This window comes from Typopeltis vanoorti, chromosome 24 (genome assembly GCF_054136105.1).
Source record: "Typopeltis vanoorti isolate ZY-2024b chromosome 24, IOZ_Tvanoo_1.0, whole genome shotgun sequence".
NCBI classification, from domain to species: domain Eukaryota; kingdom Metazoa; phylum Arthropoda; class Arachnida; order Uropygi; family Thelyphonidae; genus Typopeltis; species Typopeltis vanoorti.
The window spans coordinates 32,878,834-32,904,462 of record NC_143572.1 but is presented as its reverse complement, the minus strand read 5'-3'; the positions used below and the strand labels follow the sequence as shown (position 1 = coordinate 32,904,462).

Genomic DNA, 25,629 nt, shown 5'->3' with positions numbered 1-25,629 from the left:
AGTCAGTGCGCAGATTGTGCAGGAGGAATAGTGTGAAGTGAGTTCAATGGAAGGATTTATATAAGGTGGATGACTTGCATATGAATGGATTTGAAGTCAGGAGTCTTCAGAAAGTTTTGTTCAGAGAGTTGGGAAGTGCAGAGTCAGGAAAACTAGACTGTTGGGGGGGGGGGGGGGAATGCAGGTGAGTGTTAGTTCAGGCAACCTAGAGGTTAGTAAATGGGAGGGTGATCACATGATGCTGAGTGTAGCACTTCAGGTTCTTAATGTTAGTAAGCTAAGCAACATAAGATGCAAGGGAGATTGTGGAATGAAGTGGATATTGCAGCTCTGTATACTAATGCCAGAAGTATTTGAAATAAGGACAAAAAGTTATTCACATTGTTTAGCCCAACTTGGCCCAAAGTTATAGGCATTAATGAGACTTGGTTAACTGAGGATGATACCATCATAGGAACAGAATGCAAAGGATACAGAATCTTCAGAGAGGAACAGGGAGGGATGGAAAGGTTTTACTAATGATAGCATGCACCTGCACACTCAAGTGCACAAAAGAATTGAAGACAAAAAGAGTAGAAGCATATCAGAAGGACATGGATGCAAAAGGAAGTTCATTTGAGGCTATCTGGTGTAAGATAGAAGCCTACAGAATGAAATATTATGGGAGATTTCAACTGTGGAGACATACACTGTTTGGGAAGAAGTCAACGTACACCACAGTGTGAGGAACAAACAGCTATGGCTCCAACCTTAATAAGATGTAGGACCTCCTTTCATTGCAGCAATCCTAGGGCATACTTGTGATTGCCAATTTATTTTCCATTCATTCACTATATGTCAAGGTGGACAGTTTCTGAAGAAAGGAAGCCACATCATACTTTTCTCCTATTCATAAATGACCTCCTCTCATGAACCTCAACTCCCATTCAGGTTTTGCTGATGACACTATACTTTGATCAATTTCTTCATATGACAAACTCTGCAGTATACAAATATCCCAAATTTCAAGATCTTCAACAATTGGTGCCTTGAACACTGATCTCCATGCCATATATTTCAGTGAGATAATAAATCTCCAGACTTCTATGAGTACCATAAAACATATTCTAATTCTTTTGTGTAATTATTTTATTAATCTTATTCAAATTTTCTTATTTTATTTAGGAGCTGTGTATAGTATAAAATTTTTCTCAAAAAATATAGAAAAAAAAAAAGTATGGTCCATAATAACAGTAGGTATCTACTGGATTTGTGTTTGAGATGTGGACTATTTATTCATTACTCATACCATGATCTGACAAAAATATGTGTATAAGTTCACATGGAGAAAAATATACAAGAAATAAGACATGTTTTATAGTCACTGCTGATAGTGACATTTTCAGATTCAAGATACAAGAGTATAAAGGGAATATGAAAGTTGAAGTGCTGACTATCTAATTTTGAGCAAGATGAAAATGAATATCACATTAAAAGGAAAACTGTTTACAAAAGTTTTAAAGTTGATTGGCTTTCAAATGCAAACTGCACACTCAGATGCACAAATATTACAGGGAAAAAAAGTGAGTCTGAAAGTAGGAACCAAACCTCAGAAATTGAATGGCAAAATATGAAAACATTGAATGACTCAGCCAAAGAGATACATGCTAAAGTTGTCAGTAAAAATGAAAACTCTATATAATGAGTGAAAAAATCTGAAAAGAAGTTTGTTTCTGCTTTGATTTTCTCTAGGTATTTTGATGAGCACTGTTCCATCGACCTGTGCACTATCATTCCCTCACTTTCCTTTAATTACTTTATTGATCATGGCAAATTTTCCTATCATGCAAAATATGGATGTGAAGTGTACCACTGAAATTGAAATACCATTGAGATATCATTAAAATACAAAGTTTAAGGTTGATGTATTTCATTCACCATTGCTAGATGGATGGTAAAGTCTGTTAAAAGATAAACAACTAATTTCTCAACCTCCTTTTTCATTTCATCAATTCCTATTCTTTGGAACAACCTTCCTCACACTGTTTCTACAAGAACTACAGAGACAGAGGTTGTCAATATAACTGTGCTCTTCCACTCTTTCCTCAACTACATGCTTAGACATAATGATGATGTAAATTAAAAATGCCAAGAAATTATATTCTTGGTTTCATCCTTTATCCAAGTGTAAGCAAACAAAGTTTGCACTTGAAGTCACTTCATGACTGGGCTACCTGTATATAGAGGCTAATGACTTCACATCACTTGCCTTAGTATCCCATAATGCAATGCACATATCCCTATGGACATGTATAATGAAATGGCCTTCCCATAATGCAGAGCATTATACATGTCCATAAGGATATGTGCGTTACATTATGGGATACTAAAGCAATTGATGTGAAGTCATTAGCCTCTATATACTAGTAGCCCAGTCGTGAAGTGACTTCACACATAAAATTTGGTTGCTTACACTTGGATAAAGGATGAAACCAAGAATATAATTTCTTGGCATCTTTAATTTATAGTATAACCAAGTGAAACAACTTTCAACAATGATGATGTGCTATAGGATTTTGTATCCTTGTCAGCAGATTTTTTTTTTTTTTTTGGAAGAAGGTGGTGGAGAGAAAGAGAGAGATGTTTCGTAACCTCGTGCAAGATTGCCACCCTACTAATTAGAGGCCTGAGGAGAGTGACTTTAAAAAGTACCTTGATTACTGGAGAAGCACTTCCAGATCATCTAATCCTTACTCAATCATGCTTATTTGTTATAAGTAACTAACCTGTCATGGGTGGGATTGTCATAAAATATATGTATACATTAGGTATGTTTCTGGAAAAATATATTATTTTAAATGTAAATTCTTTTCCAAACTAAAATTCAGTCTAAAAAATAATTATAACAAACCTGGCGCAATTCTTCTCTTAACCTCCTTTCATCCTCTTCCCTTTCTATATCAGGTAAGAAACTTGTATCAACATCTGGATTCTTGCCAATTTTTTTTTTCTTTTTTCTTGGTCTTTCAAGATCCAGAAAATCACTAGATGAATCAGAGTAAAAGTCACTGTTTTCAATGTTATGAGAGTTTTTAGCATTAATAGGAGAATCCCCATGATTTTCACTACCATCATCACCATCGCTATCTACTTCATTTTCAACTTTGATTTCCACTTTATCTTCACGCCTTTCTTCCATTTCCTTTTCCTCTTTTTCTACTTCCTCTTCCTTCTTCTTCTTCTCTTCATCAACCTTATCTTCTTCTTCTTCATCATCATCCATTCTAAATGACAGAGCAGCAATCTAAATAATTAATGAATTCACATATTAATGAGAATTATAAAAATTTATAGTGATCATCTAAATGTTTGTTATTAATAATCATCCACTTCCTCTACTAAATAAAGAAATAAAAAAAAATACAGATAAACTAAATAACTGCTATAACAAATTTGGTATGAAAATCAGCAATAAAAAAAAAGACTAAAAATATAAACATACACAGGAAGAAATCATAAGTAAGTGGAATTCTCAACAGTAAACCTATAAAACAGGCAATACATTATAGCCATTTTAGGCAACCCTTTAATGCTGATGATAAATTACATATGAATATCATCATCATCAAATTTCTGATATGTACCCTATGGAGTGAGCAAGATATTGATACAGGTAATGGAATAAGTAAAGATAAAAAAGGTAGAGAGTTGGATTAATAAAATACATGGAACAAGAAAGAAAAGCCAAAAAATATCAATCTCATAGTACAGTTTGACAGTATTCAATAAATTTGAATTTATGAATCTGACAGTTGATTTGAGATTTTAAAAAGAAAAAAAAACTTGTGGAAAACTAAGGGAGTGAACAAATGGCATAATATTGGTGGCAGAACAATATTAAAAATTAAGTGATTAGAAAAGAACTTGACATTACTGATATTCAACAACGTATGTAAGAAGAGCTATGTTGCCTGAACAAAATGACAGATGAAAAATTAAAGAAAAAACAGATGTCTGAAAAATGGCAGAAAAGAGATCCAGAGATATGCAGTTAGAAAGGCACAGATGACCAAATCAGAGGACAGACAAATGAGACTAATCTGAAAGAAAACTAATGACTAAAAACTAGTAATGAAATAGAAATTGCAACAGATTATCAGAACATCTCATACCTTCTTTGAGGGGAACAATCAGAAAAGATGATGATGTTCTCTATGACAATTAATAGCATAGTTACAACTTCACTACTTATCTCAGGACAAATAGGTTCCCACAAAGAAAACCCATAACAAAATGTGAATAATTATTAGATGGGCAAGATTAAGCAGCACTATGAAAAATACTTCCAGGTGAAAACAATGTTTAACCATCATTAGCCATTTTAAAATATAAATTACAGTTTCCTTTTGCTTGGAAGAGTAAAAAAAATTTTAATTTCTAAATTTATTTCCAATTTTTATCACTCACTAGGCTCGAAGCCATTTTAGCCTGACATCTAAAATTGTAATTCTCAAGAAATACATAAACATAAATATTACGAGGGTGGTCTGAAAAGTTCTCAGCCTAACAACGAAAAAACGAATTTATAATTTCAAAATTATTTTTCAACATAATCTCCCTTAAGACTAATACATTTATTCCAATGATGCTCCAGCCCCATTATTTTGTCCCTGTAGTGGTTCTCAGTAAGATTTGCAAAATACCCCTCTACAGCTGCAATCACCTCTTGATTCAACAAAGAAAAACGCTGACCAGCGAGATAGAGTTTCAGTTTTGGAAGAAGTCAGAGGGAGCCAAATCTGGGGAATAGAGTGGATGTTCCAACAATTCATAGTGCAGATACCTTAATTTTCCCATTGCCAAAACACCTTTGTGGGCAGGTGCATTATCCTGATGAAAGATGATTTTTTCTTCTGCAAACCAGCTCTTTTCTCCTAAATTTTTTCGTCTAGTCTGGTTAAAAGATCGGAATAATATTCCCTGGTTATTGTTTTACCCTTTTCAAGATGATTAATAAACAAAATGCCTTTAGCATCCCAAAACACTGATGCCATGACCTTTCCTACTGATGGAACCGACTTTGTCTTCTTTGGAGCTGAACAACTTCTGTCCACTGGTGTGTAATGGTGAATCCAAGTCTCATCCATAGTAATAAATCGATATACAAAATCAGTTTCATTCTTTTTAAAACGGTCCAAGCACTGTTCAGAGATTTTCATGCGAGTGAGTTTTTGATCTGCTGTGAGAAAGCACAGGACCCATCTTGTGCAAAGCTTTTTCATTTGCAATTCTTCATGCAAAATATAACCTACAAGTTCTTTTGAAATGCCTATAGTCTCAGCAATTTCACACACTTTGACTTGCCGGTCATCCAATACCATAGCATGCACTTGATCAATGATTTCTGGTGTTGTTACACTTTTTGGACATCCTTCACATGGATCATCTTCAAGGCTGGTACAGCCACATTTAAACTCGGCAGCCCATTTCTTAATTGTCGAAACCAAAAGAGAAGAGTGCCTATAAACTTTTATGAACTTCGAATGAATTTCTTTTGCCATTTAACCATCTTTTACAAACAATTACATAACAGCACAATACTCAATTTTATCCATTCCAAGGGATACAGACAACACTTTTGCTTCAGACAGCTGTATAAAACAAACTACTTGATATTGTTGGAAGTTTCTTCACTTGGTTATACTATAAATTAAAGATACCAAGAAATTATATACTTGGTTAAATCCTTTATCCAAGTTAAGCAAACAAACTTTGCACCTGAAGTATTTTCAGGACTGAGGCAACTCATGGTAAAGGTGTTATGACTTCACATCACTTGCCTTAGTGTCCCATAACATAAAGTACATCTCCTTGCGGACATGTATAATGCTATGCATTATGGGAAGGGTCACTACCCAGACTGGTTTTGACCTTTATTGAGGTCTCTTCAGTGGGAGCCAGACCCAGAGGTGATACCAAGGTTGCCACAGTCCTCAAAATACTTCAGGCACAAACTTTGTTTGCTTACACTTGGATAAAGGATTAAACCAAGTATATAGTTTCTTGGTATTTTTAATTTATAGTATAACCAAGTGAAAAAACTTCCAACAACCTTTCTCTAATCCAGATTAATTTAGTAATAAGGTGCGATACCTTTTGGCAACTGGTATAGGAAAATATGAGTTATGCATTACTTCAACTTTGGTATCACATCTGGGTCTGGTTCCCACTGATGTGCTTTTGTGCAGAAGTGGTTGTGGCAATGCTGTAGCCAATGAAGTTTTAACTGAGACTCGGCTATTGCTGTTTCCAGTTCTGGCTCTCATGGATGTGCTTTTGCAAAGTACTGCAGAAAGGGCAGTGCTTTCCCTGAGATATGAGTGGCTGTGCACTGGGGGGGGGGGGGGGGGGTACCTGTCTCTGAGTGGAGCTACTGCTGAGAGTATGGCTCTGCTTAGTGGTGGGGAGCCAACACTGAGTTAAATGATCACTCAGGTCGCTCATTGTTGGGTGATCTGAGTGATCATAGGAGTTTTTGGAGTGGTAAGTAACTCTGCACTTAAACAGGGAAACCGGTCTGGGTAGTGACCCTTCCCATAATGTATAGCATTATACATGTGCGGAAGGACATGTGCTTTGCATTATGGGATACTAAGGCAAGCGATGTAAAGTCATACCACCTTTACCACGAGTTGCCCCAGTCCTGAAAATACTTCAGGCGCAAACTTTGTTTGCTTACACTTGGATAAATGATTAAACCAAGTATATAATTTCTTGGTATCTTTAATTTAAACTACTTGATAGAATGACTTGCAATTTCACATGGATGCGTATGACAGATGTACCAAATCAGAAAAAAAAAAAAAAACTTGTCGATAGTGTTGCCATCTATGGTCGAGGCCGAGAACTTTTCAGACCACCTTCGTATACTTGAAAATAACATATAGGAGGAACAAATGAAGAGTGAAAAACTAGATCAGTGTCTGAAGTAAAACTGTAAACAGGGTGGTGGATGCACAAATTCTAATAAGAAGAAAGTAACAATTACAGCAGTTCAGATGAATAATGCTCATGGTAAAGTCAGCAAAAAGATATATGACAGAATCTGAACACTTGTGCTCAAATTCTATTCCATATATATATATATATACAGGGTGTTCGGGATAAATTTGACAGTTTCGTAAGGAAAAAGAAAATCTTCTTTGTATCTATTAAATTTAATGAATTGACAAAAAAACATTACAGGCAGAGTTAATTATAATACTATCAACAAGATTTACTCAAAATAACCACCATTAGCATCGATCACAGCTTCAATTCTGCTTCGGAACCTCGAACAAGCTGATGCTACAGTCTCCCTGGGAAGGGCTGCAAAAACTGTTTTAATTTTATCCATTAACTGGGCTTTTGTATTACTGGAAGTGTGATTGGTGTCTTTTTCAACTGCGCCCCATACAAAATAATCCATGGGGTTAAGGTCTGGGGAGTTTGGAGGCCAAACATTTGGACTGGTGAAGTCGTAGAAATTTTCAGACAACCATTTTTGACTTTTCCCAGAGGTGTGGCAAGGGGCCGAATCCTGCTGCCATACATACGGCCTACCATTGGCTACCCTTGTTATCCAGGGCTTGACTACAGTTAGCAACTCCACGAACAAAGCCCGAATTCCAATGCCAGGGTTCTTCAACACCTGTTCCTGCAGATTTGCGAGGAATTCTGCTGTACGAACGCAATCAGATCGTCTGCTAGGGATCTTTCTTCTTGCTACATCCTCGTAGTCACCATTGCAAGTCTCTAGTTCATGCCTGATTGTTTTTACTGTATTCAGGGAGCATTGGGCAGCAGTCGTAATATCCTTATTTTGATGGCGGGCACGAATCATCATGATACAAGTTATTCTCTTCCATGATTCAGGTGGGTTCCAGCTATCCATCCTTTCTGACATCTTGTATATGAATGAAGAAGGGTCCAAACTTTTAAATGAAGAGAAGTGTGTGTTAATACATGTAACTTACGGAAAAATATAATTAATTATAAATATGTCAAATTTATCCCGAACACCCTGTATATATATATATATATATGAATCTAATGATAATTGGATTATCGTTATTATTAGTATTTTGTGACAGCTCCAAGGAGTCCAAAGACTCATCAAGGGAGGGCACCTACTCTACAACTCTCCATCTCCACCACTTCCATCCACCATCATCTACACTAATGCCATCTACTGCCCACAACCACCACCACTAGTATTTTTTGTCTGTAAATTGCATGTGTCCTGAAGGTTGATTTGTCTGTATGCAGGATGAAAAACCTGAGTTTCTGGGAGAAAAACCCTGCTACCTCATACTCAGGTAGCAGGGTTTTCTTCTTTCCCACACCTGCACCCATTGTCATTAACATGATCTTCTCCATAATGTCCCACCACCTAATGATTATCACTCTACCCAACTCAACTATAAGAGTCTTCTAACACGAATAATTCCTAATTTAGTGCAAGATGTGAGAGTGTTCCATGAAGCTGAAGGTGGAACAGATCAGCGCACGCATGTGTGTGTGCGTGTGCTGTTTTATCTAGGATGCTAAATACTTCACATTATGATGGTAGGGTTATTAAGACCCCCAGATGCAAAATAGGATGTTACAAGATGATAGTATACAGGATTTATTTACATATATGATGTCTTGAACAGAAATTGGACTTAACCAGAGAGGGATCTGCATTTGAGTTGTATGACCATTTAAAGAAATGCATACATGAGGCTGCTAAAGAAGTCCTTGGAAAAGAAGGTAAGAAACAAGGAAATATAGAATGGATGAGTCAACAAATGAAGGAAAAAATAGGAGAAAAGAAGAGAGCACATAAGAAATGGTTAAGCAGCAACACCTTTCTGGACAGATAGGAGTACAATAATATTAAGAGACAAGTGAAAAGAATGGTAATTAAGGCTAAAGAAGAGTGTGGAAAGAAAGTGAATCGAACACCTGGTGGGATATAATATTCTTCTGAGGCTTGGCAATTTGGGCAACAGATACAAGCCCCTTATACATGTTGAGCAGGACTTAATATCATTTCCCTCCAAGATTATAAGAGATAATATGAAGGTTTATTATATAGGATAGGGTGGAATTTCAAGGAGACAAGAAGCTATTGTCAGGAGAAAGAACATTTGAAGTGTTATTGGAGGTGGTGAGGTAGGCTGTTCAAGCATGAAAAAATGGAAAGGTAGCTGATCCTGGCAGAATGGTAATACATAGAGATGTTCAAGTAGGTGGTAGTAAAGTATTACAGGTCCTGACAATGATAATCAACAAAGTGACTGCAGGTTAGAACATGTTTAATTTTTATAGATGTGGAGAAAGCTTATGATACTATCCCAAGGAAGACAATGTGGCAGATATTGAAGAGAGCAGAAATAGATGAAAGAACAGTGGAAATAGTGCCAAGGATGTATCAGGGATCTAGGTCTGTAAAAATTGGTAACAAACTTTCAGAGAAATTTACTACTAGCAAGGAGCTCAAGCAAGGATGTTGCATGTCATCAACATTGTTTAAAATCTACTTTGATGTGACCTTGGGGAATTGGAATAAACAATGCTGTTAGAATGGATGCATTAATAGGAGAATAAGTCCTACAAGCTCTTCTTTTTGCTGATACGGTGATTCTCACAAAAGACAAGGATGATGCAGAATATCAGATGAGAAAATTGATGGATACATATAAACATTGAGGCCTGAGAGTTAATTTATTTTAAAAAAAAGTACCTAATAGTTGGAGGTGATAGTGCAACAGATCTTGAGTTAGAGGTGGGAACTATAAGGGAGAGAAAGAATAGGTGTGAACAGAAATAGTTTCATTATAGACAAATGGATTACATATAACTTACAGTTGTGGTATTATATGTGTGTGTGTGTTCAATAAGTTGCTAGGATGGAACAAATTACATATGATCTTATATCTTCTAGACATGCATGTTAACATTTATGAAGAGCATAATTTTAAAAAAAAAAAGTTCTAAACTAATACTGTTCATCAGGTTATTCATCTAAGCATGGCAAAAATATATATGTGGACTGATGGAGCAGCAAATCATGTTTGTTGTGCTTGTTATATGTATTTATTTCTATTTCACTCTGTTTTCTAAGAATTTTCTTTTATTCACTAATGATCAGAATACACTTTTTGTCCGCGCGGTTAGCCTAGTGGCTTTGCGCTTCGCAACCATATGCCTGGGGAAGGAGTGTCCCAGGTTCGATTCCCGTCGAAGACGTGAGGAATTTGAGGATCTTCCTCAGCCATAGCCAAGTTAGCCGGTCTTGGGCGTGGACAGCAGGGTTTTTTCCCCCAGTTTATCTGGCGTTTTTCATCCTGCAAGCAAGCAAACCAGCCCCGTGAACATACGCTTCTACAGCCAAAAATATATCCCCCCCCCCCAGCGGCAGACCAGGCGACAGGTCAGTTGGGAGTGGTACTAACAAGAAGTCGCATCTAAGTAACACGCGGACCCTGCATAGGAAGCGGGAATAAGGCGTGGTGAAAGAAGAAAGATCAGAATACACTTTTTACACAGTAATATATATATAAATAATTTTTTTTTTTTTTGTAAGCTGCTTATCTGTCTTAATCAATCATTATCCTACATACACTAGTATTTTGTTGGAGATCCAGATGTAGTCCTCTTCTTACAATACACAATACTCATTTTTATTCAGGATGGATTTTTACTAACTGCACTAATTTTCCAGAAGATTAGAATGAAAACATCCCTCCTTAACAGATATCATACTGCAGATGCAAGGAAAACAAGCAATTGTATTATATTATTAAATACAGTACAAAGACATTTTCAGTCTATGTACTATATTTAGCAACAATTAGCATAATCAGAGACAAAAAGGAATGAACGTGACCTAGTTAATAAAAATGTTTCCCCTCCCAAATACGCTATACTGCATATATGCAAGCAAAACAATTCCATTGTAGCACCAAATACAGTAACTAAATACATTTTCTTAACACCCTCTTTCAAATTTCCAGTTGCAGCACTTACGTGGCAACACCTGTCTATAATGTCATCACTGGGTGCAGAAAGCAAACAATTTATGTAAAAAAAATAAATATGTATATGTATGCATATACACACACATATATATAACTCAAAATCATTCATTTGAATTGCATATGAGATTTTCTGTATCATTAAGACAGTTCACAAATATTAATTTTACAAATAAAATTCTACTGAAAAAATTGCAACTAACATCCCATATATATGGAAATATTGAAAACCTTGTAAAAATGTGCCCACCTGCCTGGCACGAAAAGGATATAATATACAGTAAAGTGACTTCCTGTGTGAAGTGAAACACTGCTTGGTGTGAGCATGTTAATATCAGCATGTCCCCCATATCAGTGTGTCATTTGTTAGGACTCAAATATTGTTATATTTCCGTCTGCTAAGGCACCTTTATCAATCCAAATGGGATTTGGATTGATAAAGCTTCCTCTAGCTTCCTCTGGGTCTTTTACCCTACCATCCTGGCACCAAACACCTGTTTAAGTGGCATACTATTCAACATCAATTCTACTCACCTATTTCTGAATGTTAAAATGTCAAATTATTGTACCATCAAGTGTACCATATTGGTTGTGATATTGCAGTGCCGAATGTGTCATTGACTGATGAGAGTCTAGTAACAGAAGAATTTGAAGTGCTTAGTATATTACAGAACCTTAATGCTAACACTGCCATTGGATTAGATGGCATATCGGCTCATGTGTTACTAGAATGTGCAAGAAAATTAGCACCTCCTCTAACTTGGCTGTTTAATTTAAGCCTCAGTTCTGGTAAAGTCCCAATTGAATGGAAAGAGGGGGAAATTATTCTGCTACATAAGGGGTGGCTCCAGGACTGAGGTAGCAAATTATAGACCAATCAGTATATTGGGAGTGGTGGTTAGGGTTCTGGAGAAATTGATAAAAATTAGAATTCAGGACTGGGTGGACAGTAATATGATACTTTATAAGGGGCAACATGGTTTTGGAAAGGGTAGATCTTGCCTTAGCAATTTGCTCACTTTCTATAATGAAGTAACAATGCAGTTGGATAAGGAAATCCTTATCAGGATCACTGAATAAGGAAATCCTTATTCAGTGATCCTGCTGGACTTTGCAAAGTCATTTCACAAGATTCCGCAAGGAACTCTATTGCATAAATTGGAGCAAATGGGTATGGATCCGAGGCTAGTGATTTGGATTAGAGGGTGGGTAGTGGACATATATCAAAGGGTGGTTTATGGTGGAGCACAGTCCAGTAGAAGGCAAGTGACTAGTGGTGTGCCTCAGGGCTCAGTGCTTGGTCCTCTATTATTTAATTTGTACATCAATGATATTGGGAATACATTGAAAGGATATCCACTTATTTGCTGATGATGCAAAACTGGGAAGAGCGATAGTTAATTCAGATGATGTGGATATCTTGCAGGATGACTTAAATAGGCAGACGGTTTGGGCTAAACTAAATGGCTGCCAGTTTAATGTGGCCAAGTGTAAGGTGATGCACTTCAGAAGGATGAGATCACATGCTGTTTACTATATTAATGGAACTGAACTGCAAGAAGTTGATGAGGCTAGGAACTTGAGAGTTATTGTGGATAGAGAACTTAAGTTTCGAGGGCATATTGCAAAGGTTGCCAAAACTTCACATCAGATTACATGGTTACTGAAGAACACACTGACAAGCAGGGATAAGGAAGTGATTGTCCCACTTTATAAGGCATTAATAAGACCTCATTTGGATTGTGCACAGATCTGGTCACCTGGATTTCTTGGTGATGTGGAAATAGTGGAGAGGATTCAGAGGCACGTTACGAAAATTGTTGCAGGCCTGTGGGATGTCTCCTACGAGGATAGATTGAAGGTCTGTGGGCTTCAAAAACTAGTTGATAGATGTAGGAGAGGAGTATGATAAAGGCATATAAATTATTAAAAGGGTTTTATAGGATTGATACTGATAACTTTTTTAAGACCAGTGCAGGAAGGGAGAGAATGAGGGGTCATCTCTCATTCTCTGAATATTGTGTAAGAGTGTGGTTAACAAGGGTGTTAGGACTAGATTTTTTGCTTGGAGGGTTGTAAATGGGTGGAATGCATTGCCATAGGTGGTTGTGAATGCTTCATCTGTGAATGAATTTAATGGGAAGTATGATGAGTATTGTATGAATAATGGTTAGTATGTCAATGTTGGGTCTCCCACGATGAGTCTTTTGACTCTGTGAAGGCACCTTATATATAATAATAATAAGTGCCTAATACTTTAATTTTTAATCTAATTCTGCCATTGATGCTATCTGTTTCATTCCCCGCCCCCTTTTTTTTTCAAACTCTCAGATCTGAGGTCTTTATTTTATGATCAACAGTTTTATTTTTAATACAGCTCTCAAATTCATACTAGTTTAGAGCTTGACTAATTTCTATCTTATTCCATATAAATTTATTCAGCTGACTCCTTATGATACCAGCTTTGCTTATTCTGTTGTCTATTTCCATATTTATCATGAAATTATTACCAGAATCACATTTAATTTTAATGTTATTTGTAAAATATTCAGCTAAGTTCAGCAAACTTAAAACCTACTGGGAAAAAAAAAAGAAGTTCTTCTGCTTTGGAAAATGCAGGAGAATGGAGCCATTCTCCTGCAGCCAATAGTGCACATATCACAGGCTTTCAATTGAAATGTTCTTTTTAGGTTCCCTTATATATTGACAATTGCTATGAAATTTAGCCCAAAATTTTATAAAGCCATTAAAATTAAATGTGATTTTGGTATTAATTTCATGATGAATTCTTCCTCCTACGTCTGGATTTTTTGACAAATTTCCATGTTTAATTTGCTATCTTCACTAAAAATTGTACCTAGCATCATGCTCTATATGTTTCTCATTCAAGATGCAGTTGATATTTTTAATGTTCTTTTTATTTCTAATTTTCATGTCAAATTTGTTAAGAGCAGTTACTCAATTTAGTTGAGGAATCCTGTAGAATATACTGGATTTATTTAAGAGTATGACATCATCTACATAAAGTAAATAGATGAGATTAAATCTCCAATTTTGACATTAAATTTAATGCCACTTTCTTTCATAATGTGATTCATGCTGATGATGAATAACAGTGGAGATAATGTGCATCCTTGTCTCATACCTGATTTAAAACATCAAACCATCTTCCTGTACCTTTGAATGCTGACTTCTATATGATCAACCACAGAACTGCACTGCAGGTAATGATTTAGTGGCAATGGTAGATAGATAGTTGAAGTTGGATAGACATATCACAAATGTGGGCAAAACAATGTAATTTACTGTTTCTTCATTCCAAAGAATTCCTCTTTGGAATGGTCAGCAAGGGCAAGACATAATTTTAGCTTGGAATGTGGTAAATGAATGAAAAGGTTGCCTTTTTTCTATCATATTCCTTATTAAGGAGTATGATAGACATTATATAAATGTTTATTAGTGTGTGTGAATCCCACAATGAGTCTAGATTTCATAAGATGCGATGTATAATAAAAAAGAAGACAATAATATAAGAAATGAAAGTATATTTCTTGAAGAACTTTCAAGGGATGTAATTACTGTGGCTATAATGACAACAAAACAGTGAAGTGGCACCAAAAATTATTGGATTCTGTATCGTTGGAACATATTTAGTAGTGTTGGAAATAATTTACATGCTAAAACACTTCCAATTTAAACTAAAATTAAAATGACTTAAGAAATTTTAGAGGAAGATCTCAAATTACTAAATTTCATTACAATCCAGTGAATTAGAGTAGCACTGTAATATAGAATGGTGAAGTGACCTAATTTCATTTATGCAGTGCTACAACACACATGCCTAATAACATAGATATATACTTCAAACAATAAATTATATGATAAACACAGTAATTAACTTTAATGAAATGAAAGTACAGATATTTTGTACTGAAAATAACAGTACATCATCAGTGCGTAGAAACAAGCAAATCAAAGAAACAAAAATACAAGGTACACACAGCAGTCGGTGGTTTACCAATTAAAAACTGTTGCTGCATGCTAGAAATTAATATTAATAAATAACATTATTAAAAATTATTTTTGATGGTTACATAAAATAAGAATCTCCCAAACTTTTGGGAGAGAGAGAGACAATCATTCCGATTTAGATTTGGCTGATGTAATCTGTGGTTATCATGTAATTTATTGTTTATAGTCATGCCACAGGTACCTTTAAAGAATAGATATATACTTCATGAATTCTTCCAGATCGCAACTTTTTTTTTTTTTTCCTCCTGAGGTTAGTTACAGTATGAAGTGCATAAAGGATATATACATAGAAATTATCAGAAAAAGACATAAACCACAACAAAACAAGACAAATAAATAAATAAACAAATTATAAAATTAAAAAATAAATTTAAACATCACCTGTCTTTGTTGTCTTTCTTTGGCTTCTCGCTTTTCTTGAATTTCTCTCTGCCTTTGAAGCTCTTTTTCATGTTGTTTCTGTGCTAGCTGTCGCTCTCTTTCTTTTATAACATCTTCTTGTTTGGCCTAATATGCATAAAGATAGAATAGCAGTAAAAATACATATAAACTGATGAGAATTTATGGAGTCATTTACTTGCATTCAACTAAATATTTTTAATCTACTGAAATAGAAATCCCAAAACAAAACAATCACAAGTTGCTGTACTTTTCATACTTTTCAAAACATTCTTTCATGGAAGAACAGTCACATAAGAGAGCCTTCAGTAACTATAATGAAAAAAAATATATATATATATAATCCTGAAGGGGAATTGCATTATTGTTTCCCATTATATAGTGCGCCTGATCTCCTAATATCTGACTTTTTCAAACTCTGACTTAACACATAAAAATCAAAGGTTCTGATTTGCAATACTTGTAGCTTTATTAGTAATCTGAACTCCCCCCCCCCCACACACACACACCTGACATCTAAAAGTATGTGGTTTTATCGATTATGTGAATGGTGAACAACTATCTAACATTGGAAAAATCTACTTCTAGTATCAATTGTTTCAGTTTAACCGATTAATTGAACATTAAATTATTATTTAACAATGAAAGAGTTCAAAAATTGATCACTCTGATGTTTGTTATTTACAGTTATTTTAACTACAAATAATGGACACCAGAGAATAGTTAAATGTCTTTAGGCAGCAGAAGACTGGAAGAGACGAGACCACAATTCACATTTCAATGTTATTCACAGTTTTGCTGATTATTTTAACATCAGAAGAGTCCAAAAGTCAATGTTTTGATGGTAAAAAATATTTATTCAGGATTTTATTCAGTTGAAATATTGCTGTTTTCTAGTTCAAACAGAAATGGTTTCAGTAAGGTTTTATTTTAGTGAGCAATAAAATAGGATGGCTCTAATATTTATGATTTTCTGTGTAACAAAAATCAGTCATTAAAAAGCTTCTCGGTCTGAAAATGATTTGAAACAGTTGCTATGATTCTAATTGTTTCTTCAATGAAGTCTGCTGAGACTTCACATAGAAAGTGAATTCAGTTACTAAAGTGCCTTGAATGATGAAAACAAAATGTCCTGTGTTCTGTGAATAAGGACCTGGGGAAGTTTATTTAATCTTCTTCTTTCTCATTCGTCAGATGACAGATTGAGTCCCCCTATGAAATCTTTGCCATCTGGCTCTATCTCTGGCCATTTCTGTCATCTCTCTCTCTCTCTGAAGCTCAATATTGTGACATTTCCTTCAAAGACTGTAGCCAAGTTCTCTTTGGTCTACCTCTTGATCATCTTCTGTCAATGATTCCATTTAAGACTATATTTGGTAATCTCTGATAAAACATTCTCTGGAGGTGTCCAAACTATCTTAACTGCTGTTTAGGAATTACAGCAATGATATCTTCTCTATAGTTTATTCATGTTTGACTTGTCCATTTGTTTTGTGTTCTAACCAGTGAATCTTATTTATTTTTCTCGAGTATTTTATTTTGAATGCTCTGATTTTCTTTGTTTCTTTCTGATTGAGTCTCCATGTCTCGGCTCCATATTGTGCCATAGGTATAATAATGGTTTTAAGTTGAGACTTTTGGTGGCTGAATTAATTAACATTCTATTCAGATTTTGCCACTAAGTCACTAAGGCTTGGCTCTCCTTTTCAGCTCTTTCACCCCCCCCCCCCCGTGCAAATATTATTTATATACTTGGTTACAGTGCACCTCTGAAAGCAGCCAACTGATTCTTATTAAAATCAGTTTCTGATTTTAATAAGAATCAAGAGACTTTCTCTTTTTTTTTTTTTTTTTTTGAATCAGCAGCAGATCTTAAAAACTAACGCAATTCTAATCTCAATTCTCAATACATATGATGGTATGAAACTCTCTAAGATATGGAAAACTAATTCTTAGATGTCTTGCCCAACAACCTATCTTAGAACATACAATGATAGCACTCTCATAGGACTTTAGACTTACAGGCTACATGTGTGAGTGCACTTTATAATTCTTATATTGTATCCCCAAAGTTATTCCTGTGATAGAGAGAAATACTTGAGTCATTAGACTCATGTTTAATTCATTCCTTACTAAACCTAAAATCTTTTGTAACCATTAATCTGGGGAGTACAAAACAAGAATGTTGAAACCAAATATTTGCAAGAAACAAAATGAAGCATGAATGTTCCTGTGAAAAGAGTCAATCATAATATTTACTTATTTACCTGAGAGAGAGAGATTTAAAAAACTCAGCTGCATTTCCAGACATGTATGGCATATCCAACACATTCAATTAAGCTGGCATGTAATTATGACTTTAATGATTATCAAATGCTAATGAAATTAATATTAATTAACACAAATGAAACAATTATCAAAAACAGTGTCATGTCATATCAAAAAAAACTATATTTTGCAATGCCAATGTTGTCAGCAACTTGGGCCTAGTATACCATCATGAAAGATAATATATGGTGCTTCCTTGGAATTGGATCTTATTATTATTATTATTATTATGGAAACCTCCAGGGAGTCCAAAGACTCACTGAGGGAGGGTCCCTACTTTAAAACTCTGCGTCTCCACCACTTAATCCACCAACTACAGCAAACCACATCATCTACACCAATGCCATCTATTGCCCACCACCACCACTAGTATTTTCACAGACAATCACAAACATCCATGCCCATGGCGGAATTCAAACCTGCAGCCTTTTGGCTGGAGAGCAGATACACTAACCACTCAGCAAATCAGGTCGGCTATAATTATAGTAGTGCAATGAGCAGACTGTTGAGATTTATTCACCCACAATTTGCTGAGTGGTTAGTGTATCTTGGCTTGTGCACAGTCAACACTCACAGCTTGACTTCTTTCTGTATTTTTTTCTCATTATTCACTTTTATTTACAGTTGACTTGATTCTCATTACAGAGAACTCATATAGACCTTGGGAGTAGTTGTCTTAGTAGATAGTTCCTATAATGAATTTTTTTTTGTGCCTACAGAGCTTACAAACTACTAAAAATTCAACAGAATTTTTAGTAGTTTGTTATGATGAGTGAATTTGATGTAATGGTATTAGCTATGATGAGAGTCAGCTGTACTTTTTTTTTGTTGTTTTACTTAAGTTTTTAGGCTATGCACTATCATTCCAATGAAAGTGAAAAATAAAGCCCTGTAATTATGAACAACTGATTAATATATTGTCAAAAGAACAATACTTCATGATGAACTGGTTCATCGTTGTAACTATCTTAAAAGAGCTGTGTGGTACAAAGTGAAGAACTTTTCTGTAGCATACTTGATAGAGTGATGAAAGCCATTTGAAGTTCCATGTTTTAATCTCATCTCAGAGCCTCAGTAGCTTAGTTGGTATAGACGAAGTCCTTTGGTCAGAAAGATCTGGATTCGATTCCTGTCCAGGATGTGAGGAACCTTTATCTGGTCTCTTTCAATTAAAGATGTATTAGCTGGTCTCATATAGAGGTAGGGGATTTTTTCACCTCCCCAGAACAGGCAAACCAGGCCCCATGGACATACACATCTACAGATATAAAAACTGTTCCCTCTCCACAATGCCAGACTCTGCAAAAAGTCAGTTGGGGTTTCCCACTGTCGCATAATCATAGCAGACCCTGCACTAAGCATGATAAAAGGCTATAAAGAGAAAGAATATGTCTGAATCTCATCTCAGATGCAAGAAATATTAAGTGGCTGAAGAAAATCTGCAACTTACCATGTAGCCTCAACAGAACTCTAAACAACTCAAAAGGTGTGTGTGTGTGGGTGGAAGAAACAACAACCAAAAGTAGTGCAGTGCAGCATATTACTCTCCTTTGTTTTGGTAGATATGCTTCATCATTAACTGATGTTTTTCAGAGCATCTTTGCAAGTTTATTTTTCACAACAGGTAGCACTTTTTTCTCAGGTTAAAGCATGAATGCCATGTAGTAATGAAATTATTTAAGGATTCAACTGTCTGAAGTTTAATCTAAGATTCAGAACAATTTCTAGAGATTTTTAGAAATAACAATGAAAAAAAAAAAAAAATTAGAAATAAAGGTTATAAACCTGAATGGTGTTTGGTTACAATAACTACATAAATATTTTTACATTCAAAATTCATACTTCACAATGTATGCAAGATACAGTGAGCAGCACCAGCAGCATTGCTATAGCTTTTGCCACCCCTCTCAATACACACCAAAAATACTATAAAAAGTCAAACCGATGTATAGGGTAAGGTTCAAAGTGCTACCCAAAGCGGACCGCCCCCCCCCCCTAGCTACGCAACTGAGAAACACTTTTAATATCTGAGCATAAAAGAGCTATATGTTCCAACATTGAACATAAATTAACTTGAGGAAACATAAGAGAAATAAGAAGTCTTATTATGTTATTCTTGATAATGATGTTTTCAGAATGGTCAAGACACAACAGCATACAAGGAATATGAAACAGGAATTAACTATCACCACATGTTGAGCATGAGATGGTAGTTATTTCCTATTTCATAAAAACAAGTATCCTTCCCCCCCCCCAAAAAAAAAAAAAATTGATTGGAATACTCAAAACGTTCAGCAGAAAGGAACTGAAACTTAGTCTACCATGATATACAAATATTATTAAAAAAAAAAAAAAAGAGAGAGAGTAAAAGAGTTTGAAAATAAAAACAAACCTTAGAAACCGAAAAGCAAAATCTGAAAGAAAATGTGAAGTACAGAGCCAGGATATATATATATATATATATCCTGTAGAAAGTTTTTTTAACTTGGGTATATTATGCATTAAAGATACCGAGTAATTTTATATAAACTTGGTTTTAATCCTATTTCCCAAGTAAGCAAACAGACAAGTAAGTCAAGTTTGCACCTGCACGTAGTGCAAGTCTGAGGCAACTGGGACACAAAGCCTATCACACCACTCCTTAAACTAATTGATCATTCTCACTCTCACCACTCTATCAGGCAATGCATTCCACAGTTCAACCACCCTTCATGCAAAGAAACCACTCCTCATCCTCTTGCTCACAGTTTCCTTTCGTAACTTCTAGGGATGGCCCCTTGTCATCACTCCTTCCTGCTGTTCAACCAAGCGAAAGAACTCCCCAGTGTCAACCCTCATACCAGATGCTGTTAAGAGGCAGTTACAAAGTCTCAATCATATCACCTCTCCTTCTTCTATCCACCAAACTCTGCAGTCCACATTTCCTCAGCCGATCCTCATAACTAACATTGTACAGCCCTGAAAGGCCAGTTTGCGTGTCATCAGTAGTTGTTAAGATATTGGAGAAATTAGTTAGGGATCGTATACAACATTGGGCAGATGAGGATAATGTTATCTGTTAGAGTCAGCATGGATTTGTGAAGGGGTGCTCTTCTTTTAGTAAAAATAGAATATTTTAGTACAAATATACTAGCCTTTTACAATAAAGTTACAAGAGCAGTAGATAAGGGAAAGGCATACACTGCCATTTTCTTGGATTTAGCGAAGGCATCTGACAGGGTGCCACATGATAAGCTGATATTTAAGTTGCAGCACATGGGTTTGGATGTCAGGTTGGTCAACTGGATTCAGGATTGGCTGTCCAATAAGTATCAGAGAGTTGTGTATGGTGGGGCAGTTTCAAGGAGGTAGAGGATTACAAGTGGGGTCCACAGGGCTCAGTACTGGGACCTATATTGTTTAATCTTCATATCAATGACATTGTCAGTGGATTGCAGGGGAATATTAAGTGGCTGGAGAAAATCTGCAACCTTGTAGCCTCAAAAGAACTCTAAACAACTGAAAAGGTTGTTTGCAGATGATGCGAAGCTGGGAATAGTTATTAGTAATAGTGCAGATGTGGTAGCCCTGCAAGGGGATTTGAATAAGCTAGACAATGGGCAAATGAATCGGGTTATCGGTTTAATGTAGTAAAATGTAAGGTCTTGAGGTTTGGGACACATCGATGGGGTGCTGCATACTCTATTGGAGGAGCTATAGTGGAGGAAGTAGGGGAGACAAGAGATCTGGGGTTTGATGATTGATAGAAACCTGAAATTCAGGGAACATATTGCAAAAATGGTGAAGGTAACACAGAGGATTGGTGCAATAATGAGAAGAACGCTGACCTGCAGAGATAAAAGAGTTATCATTCTGTTGTATCAGACCACACTTAGACTATTATTCTCAGATTTGGTCCCCAGGATTGGAAGGGGGAAAATTATGGAAAGGGTACAAAGGTGGATAACAAAGATGGTTTCAGGACTGTACAATGTTAGTTATGAGGATCAGCTGAGGGAATGTGGACTGCAGAGTTTGGTGGATAGAAGAAGGAGAGGTGATATGATTGAGACTTTGTAACTGCCTCTTAACAGCATCTGGTATGGGGGTTGACACTGGGGAGTTCTTTCGCTTGGTTGAACAACAGGAAGGAGTGATGAAAAGGGACCATCCCTGGAAGTTACGAAAGGAAACTGTGAGCAAGAGGGTGAGGAGTGGTTTCTTTGCATGGAGGGTGGTTGAACCGTGGAATGCATTGCCTGATAGAGTGGTGAGAGCGAGAATGGTCAATGAGTTTAAGGAGTGATATAATAGGCTTTGTGTTTCCTAGGAGGGATCTCCCATGATGAGTCTTGATAGACTTGTGTTTCCTAGGAAGGAACTTCTGTGATGAGTCTTTTGACTCCTTGGAGGCCTAAATAATAATAATAATAATAATAATAATAATAATAATTTCACTGAACTCAACTTTTGAATGAAAATAAGATCGTCATATTTTAACTTAGGCCCATACAGCCACCTGGGGAAAAAAAAAGTCTCTAGGGTCTGACCTTTGATTTAAAAATGATAACAGTCATATCCCAGTCAATTCTATGTTCCACAGAATGTAAAAAGACCAGGGATCCTGTATAACCTAGCAAATGGCAGCAATCATGGTAATCCTTTAAAGCCTATATATGAAATAACATAATTTAAGTGAATTCATCTTGAAATACACTTTATTATCTCTCAATTGCTATCTACATATTTTAATTAATTTTTTGTACATACAATCAATTTTTGGAACCATTAATAATGAAAGAATTTGTCTGATACATAATTCTTTTTTGAAAGTTATAAAGAGACACTAATTTGGTAAGTGGTTCGTATGATCCTGTATTTTTATGCAGTATGATGATGGGTGCTCATGCAGGCATTTGGTATGAGTGGGCATCAATGAAAGATCACATATTCATTATCTCATTTTATCTTGACCCAAGAGCTGAGAGATTTTTAAAAAATGACTACATATAACATATAAGAGGGTTGTTTGAAAAGTTTGGAAAATTTCCAATAGATGGCAACACAGTTCGTTCATTCATACCAGTGTTGACACATATCATCTTTTTCATGACTCCGAGCAAAATTTTAGCCACATGCGATGCATGGTTCTCGTTTGGCAAACATTTAAAATGACTGTGTTTTGCATTTTTCATAAAAATGGAGAAAAACAAGTTTCATGCAGTGATAAAATACTTTTATTTGAAGAAGTTAACGGCCATGCAGATCAAAGCTGAGTTAGATGCAGTTCATGGGAACTCTGCACCAGCATTAAAGACTATTTATTTTTGCATAAATGAGTTTGAACATGGTTGTAAGTCGATCGAAGATGAAGCACACTCTGGATGCCTACCTGAGATCACTACGAAGGATATGATTGACAACATCCAGAGTATCATTATGGAAGACCGCCGAGTGAAAGTGCATGAAATTGCTGAGATTGTAGGCATCTCAAATGAATGGGTGTATAATATCCTGCATGAAAAATTGCACATGAAAAAGCTGTGTGCCATGATTGTTGACTGTCGATCAAAAACGCATACGAAAAGACATTTCAACACAGTGTTTGGCAATGTTTAATCGCAATTCGCAGGATTTTTTTGCATCGATTAGTGACTGTAGACAAAACATGGATCCAGCACTACACACCTGAGTCCAAGCAGCAGTCAAAACATTTGACAATGCCTGGTGAAAGAGTACTGGAAAAAAAAACAAAGACCATTTTGTCAGCTGGGAGTGGGATGGCCACTGTTTTTTGGGATTCCCAAGGAATTATCATGATAGACTATTTGGAAAAGGATAAGACAATAACAGGAGACTATTATGCATCATTGTTGGACTGTTTAAAAGAAGAACTAAAGAAAAAATGGCCAAGATTGGCGCACAAAAAAGTGCTCTTTCATCAAGACAATGCACCGTCTCACACATCAGCCATCACAATGGCAAAATCACGAATTGAGGTTCGAATTGGTTTCACATCTGTCGTATTCTCTGGACTTGACCCGGTGTGACTTTTTTCTTGTTCCCAAACTTAAAAATTTGGCTCAGTGGGAAAAAATTTTCTTCGAACGAGGATGTCATCAAGGCTGTCAATGACTATTTTGCACAATTTGACAAATCCTACTTTTTAGATGCGATGAAAAAATTGGAAACTCATCGGACCAAATGTGTAGACCTTGGAGACTATGTTAAGAAATAAAGGTGATTTTTTCCAAAAAAAATGTGTTTAACTTATTTTTTTACCAAACTTTTCAAAAAACCCTCATAACTTTGTGTTTATGAGGGTTGTTTGAAAAGTTAAATCTCTTATACATTCTTTTTCTATTTTAAGATACTAGACCGTACTTAAATATCTGCATATTTAGAAGTTTCTATGCAAATATATATGCTAGGTGTTTTGCATAACTTGTGAGGTTCATGGTGGTGTCTCCAAATTAACTGCTCCAGGTCAAAATATGTTGAACATGCTTGAGATGGCTCCAAATAGATGAAAATGTCCATTTTGCAGAAATATTTCTGTCAGATAATCAATGACTAGGTATATGTGAGGGGGGTCACTTCTGTGTCACTGTTACTTGCATGCAAAAAGTAGAATCCCCTCTCAGATAATAAAACAGATTACACTTTATCTAGCAATGCAACTTTTTTTAAGTCTTCCAACAAATGGAATAAAGTTATGGACTTCTGTCCAACTTTTATTAACAGGGTAGACAGAAAATCATTATCTGGCAAAGTGCTATAACAATAATCTATCATAGTGCAATAAATATTCTAAATATTAATTCTTACCTTCATTTCATCAAGAGTAACTAAACCTATTGTGCTAGACTTTAACTGCTGCTCTACAGCATCATAATGAGTGGCAAATTTATTTTCGATGTTAGATAATTTCATTTCTTCTTCAATTTTCCGTTTCCGGTGTTCCAATTCTTCAAGGGCCTTTTCACGCTTCTTTTTTAATTGCAAGGCTCTTCCAGCCTCACTTGCTGCACCTTTATAGAGTGCCATTTTCCTGTAAAGAAAGAAAAAAAAAATATTATTAAAAATAATAGAATGTGTATTATCACCACTGTTGTTTGAGAGCTTCCTGGAAAAGATCAAACAAGAAAACAAAACACAAAGAAGTATCTAATTGGTGGAAGAAACATAAGTAACATAAGATATACAGATGATACAGCATTAATCAGTGAGAATGAAGAGGACATGCAAAGTATAATTAATAAATAAACAGAGAACTGTGATAAATTTGGACTAGAGATAAACACACAGAAACATAATCCTAGATAAAGTGATGAATGAAAATCTAAACATAATCTTAGAAGGCTATCCCATAAAATAAGTACAGATTTGTATATCTGGAAAGTCTCCTTATGATGAAAAATATGAATAAGAAATAAAAAAAGAATGCAAAGAGCCAACCAGCATTTCTTAACATAATACAAGAATACAACTGGTGACTTTCTAAGTATATTCCACATTAATGTATACCTCAGAAACATGGACTATTGGAAAAGAAATGGGAAAAAAAAAGAAAAAAAGAAAGAGACTGATGGATGTGGAGATATGATTACTAAGAAGAGTAATGCAGATTAGCTGGACAGAAAAGGCTATAAACCAACAAGTATTTGAAAGAGCAAACCAAAAACGAAACTTACTAAAAGACTGAGAAGAGAAAAATGAATTTCTTAAGTCATGCTCTAAGAGAAGGATTGACCAATACGATCATCACAAGAAATCTACACGGAAAACAGGTTAGGGGATATCGAGAAGCTGAAATTTTCACCTCTTCAAGACTTGTCCACTAAGTCTG

The 25,629-nt window shown here is 35.6% G+C and overlaps 1 protein-coding gene across 1 annotated transcript in view; it reads right to left on the bottom strand.

The window, feature by feature from the left end:
* Window positions 1-25,629, bottom strand: part of LOC150093087 (protein FAM50 homolog) — a 62,547-nt gene that overhangs the window by 24,787 nt on the left and 12,131 nt on the right. Inside the window, exons 2-4 of the mRNA XM_090413346.1 lie at window positions 24,609-24,831; window positions 15,456-15,581; window positions 2,891-3,283 (exon numbers count right to left, since the gene is read on the bottom strand). Coding sequence (XP_090269472.1) covers window positions 2,891-3,283; window positions 15,456-15,581; window positions 24,609-24,831 — 742 coding nt within the window. The remainder of the gene's footprint in view (window positions 1-2,890; window positions 3,284-15,455; window positions 15,582-24,608; window positions 24,832-25,629) is intronic.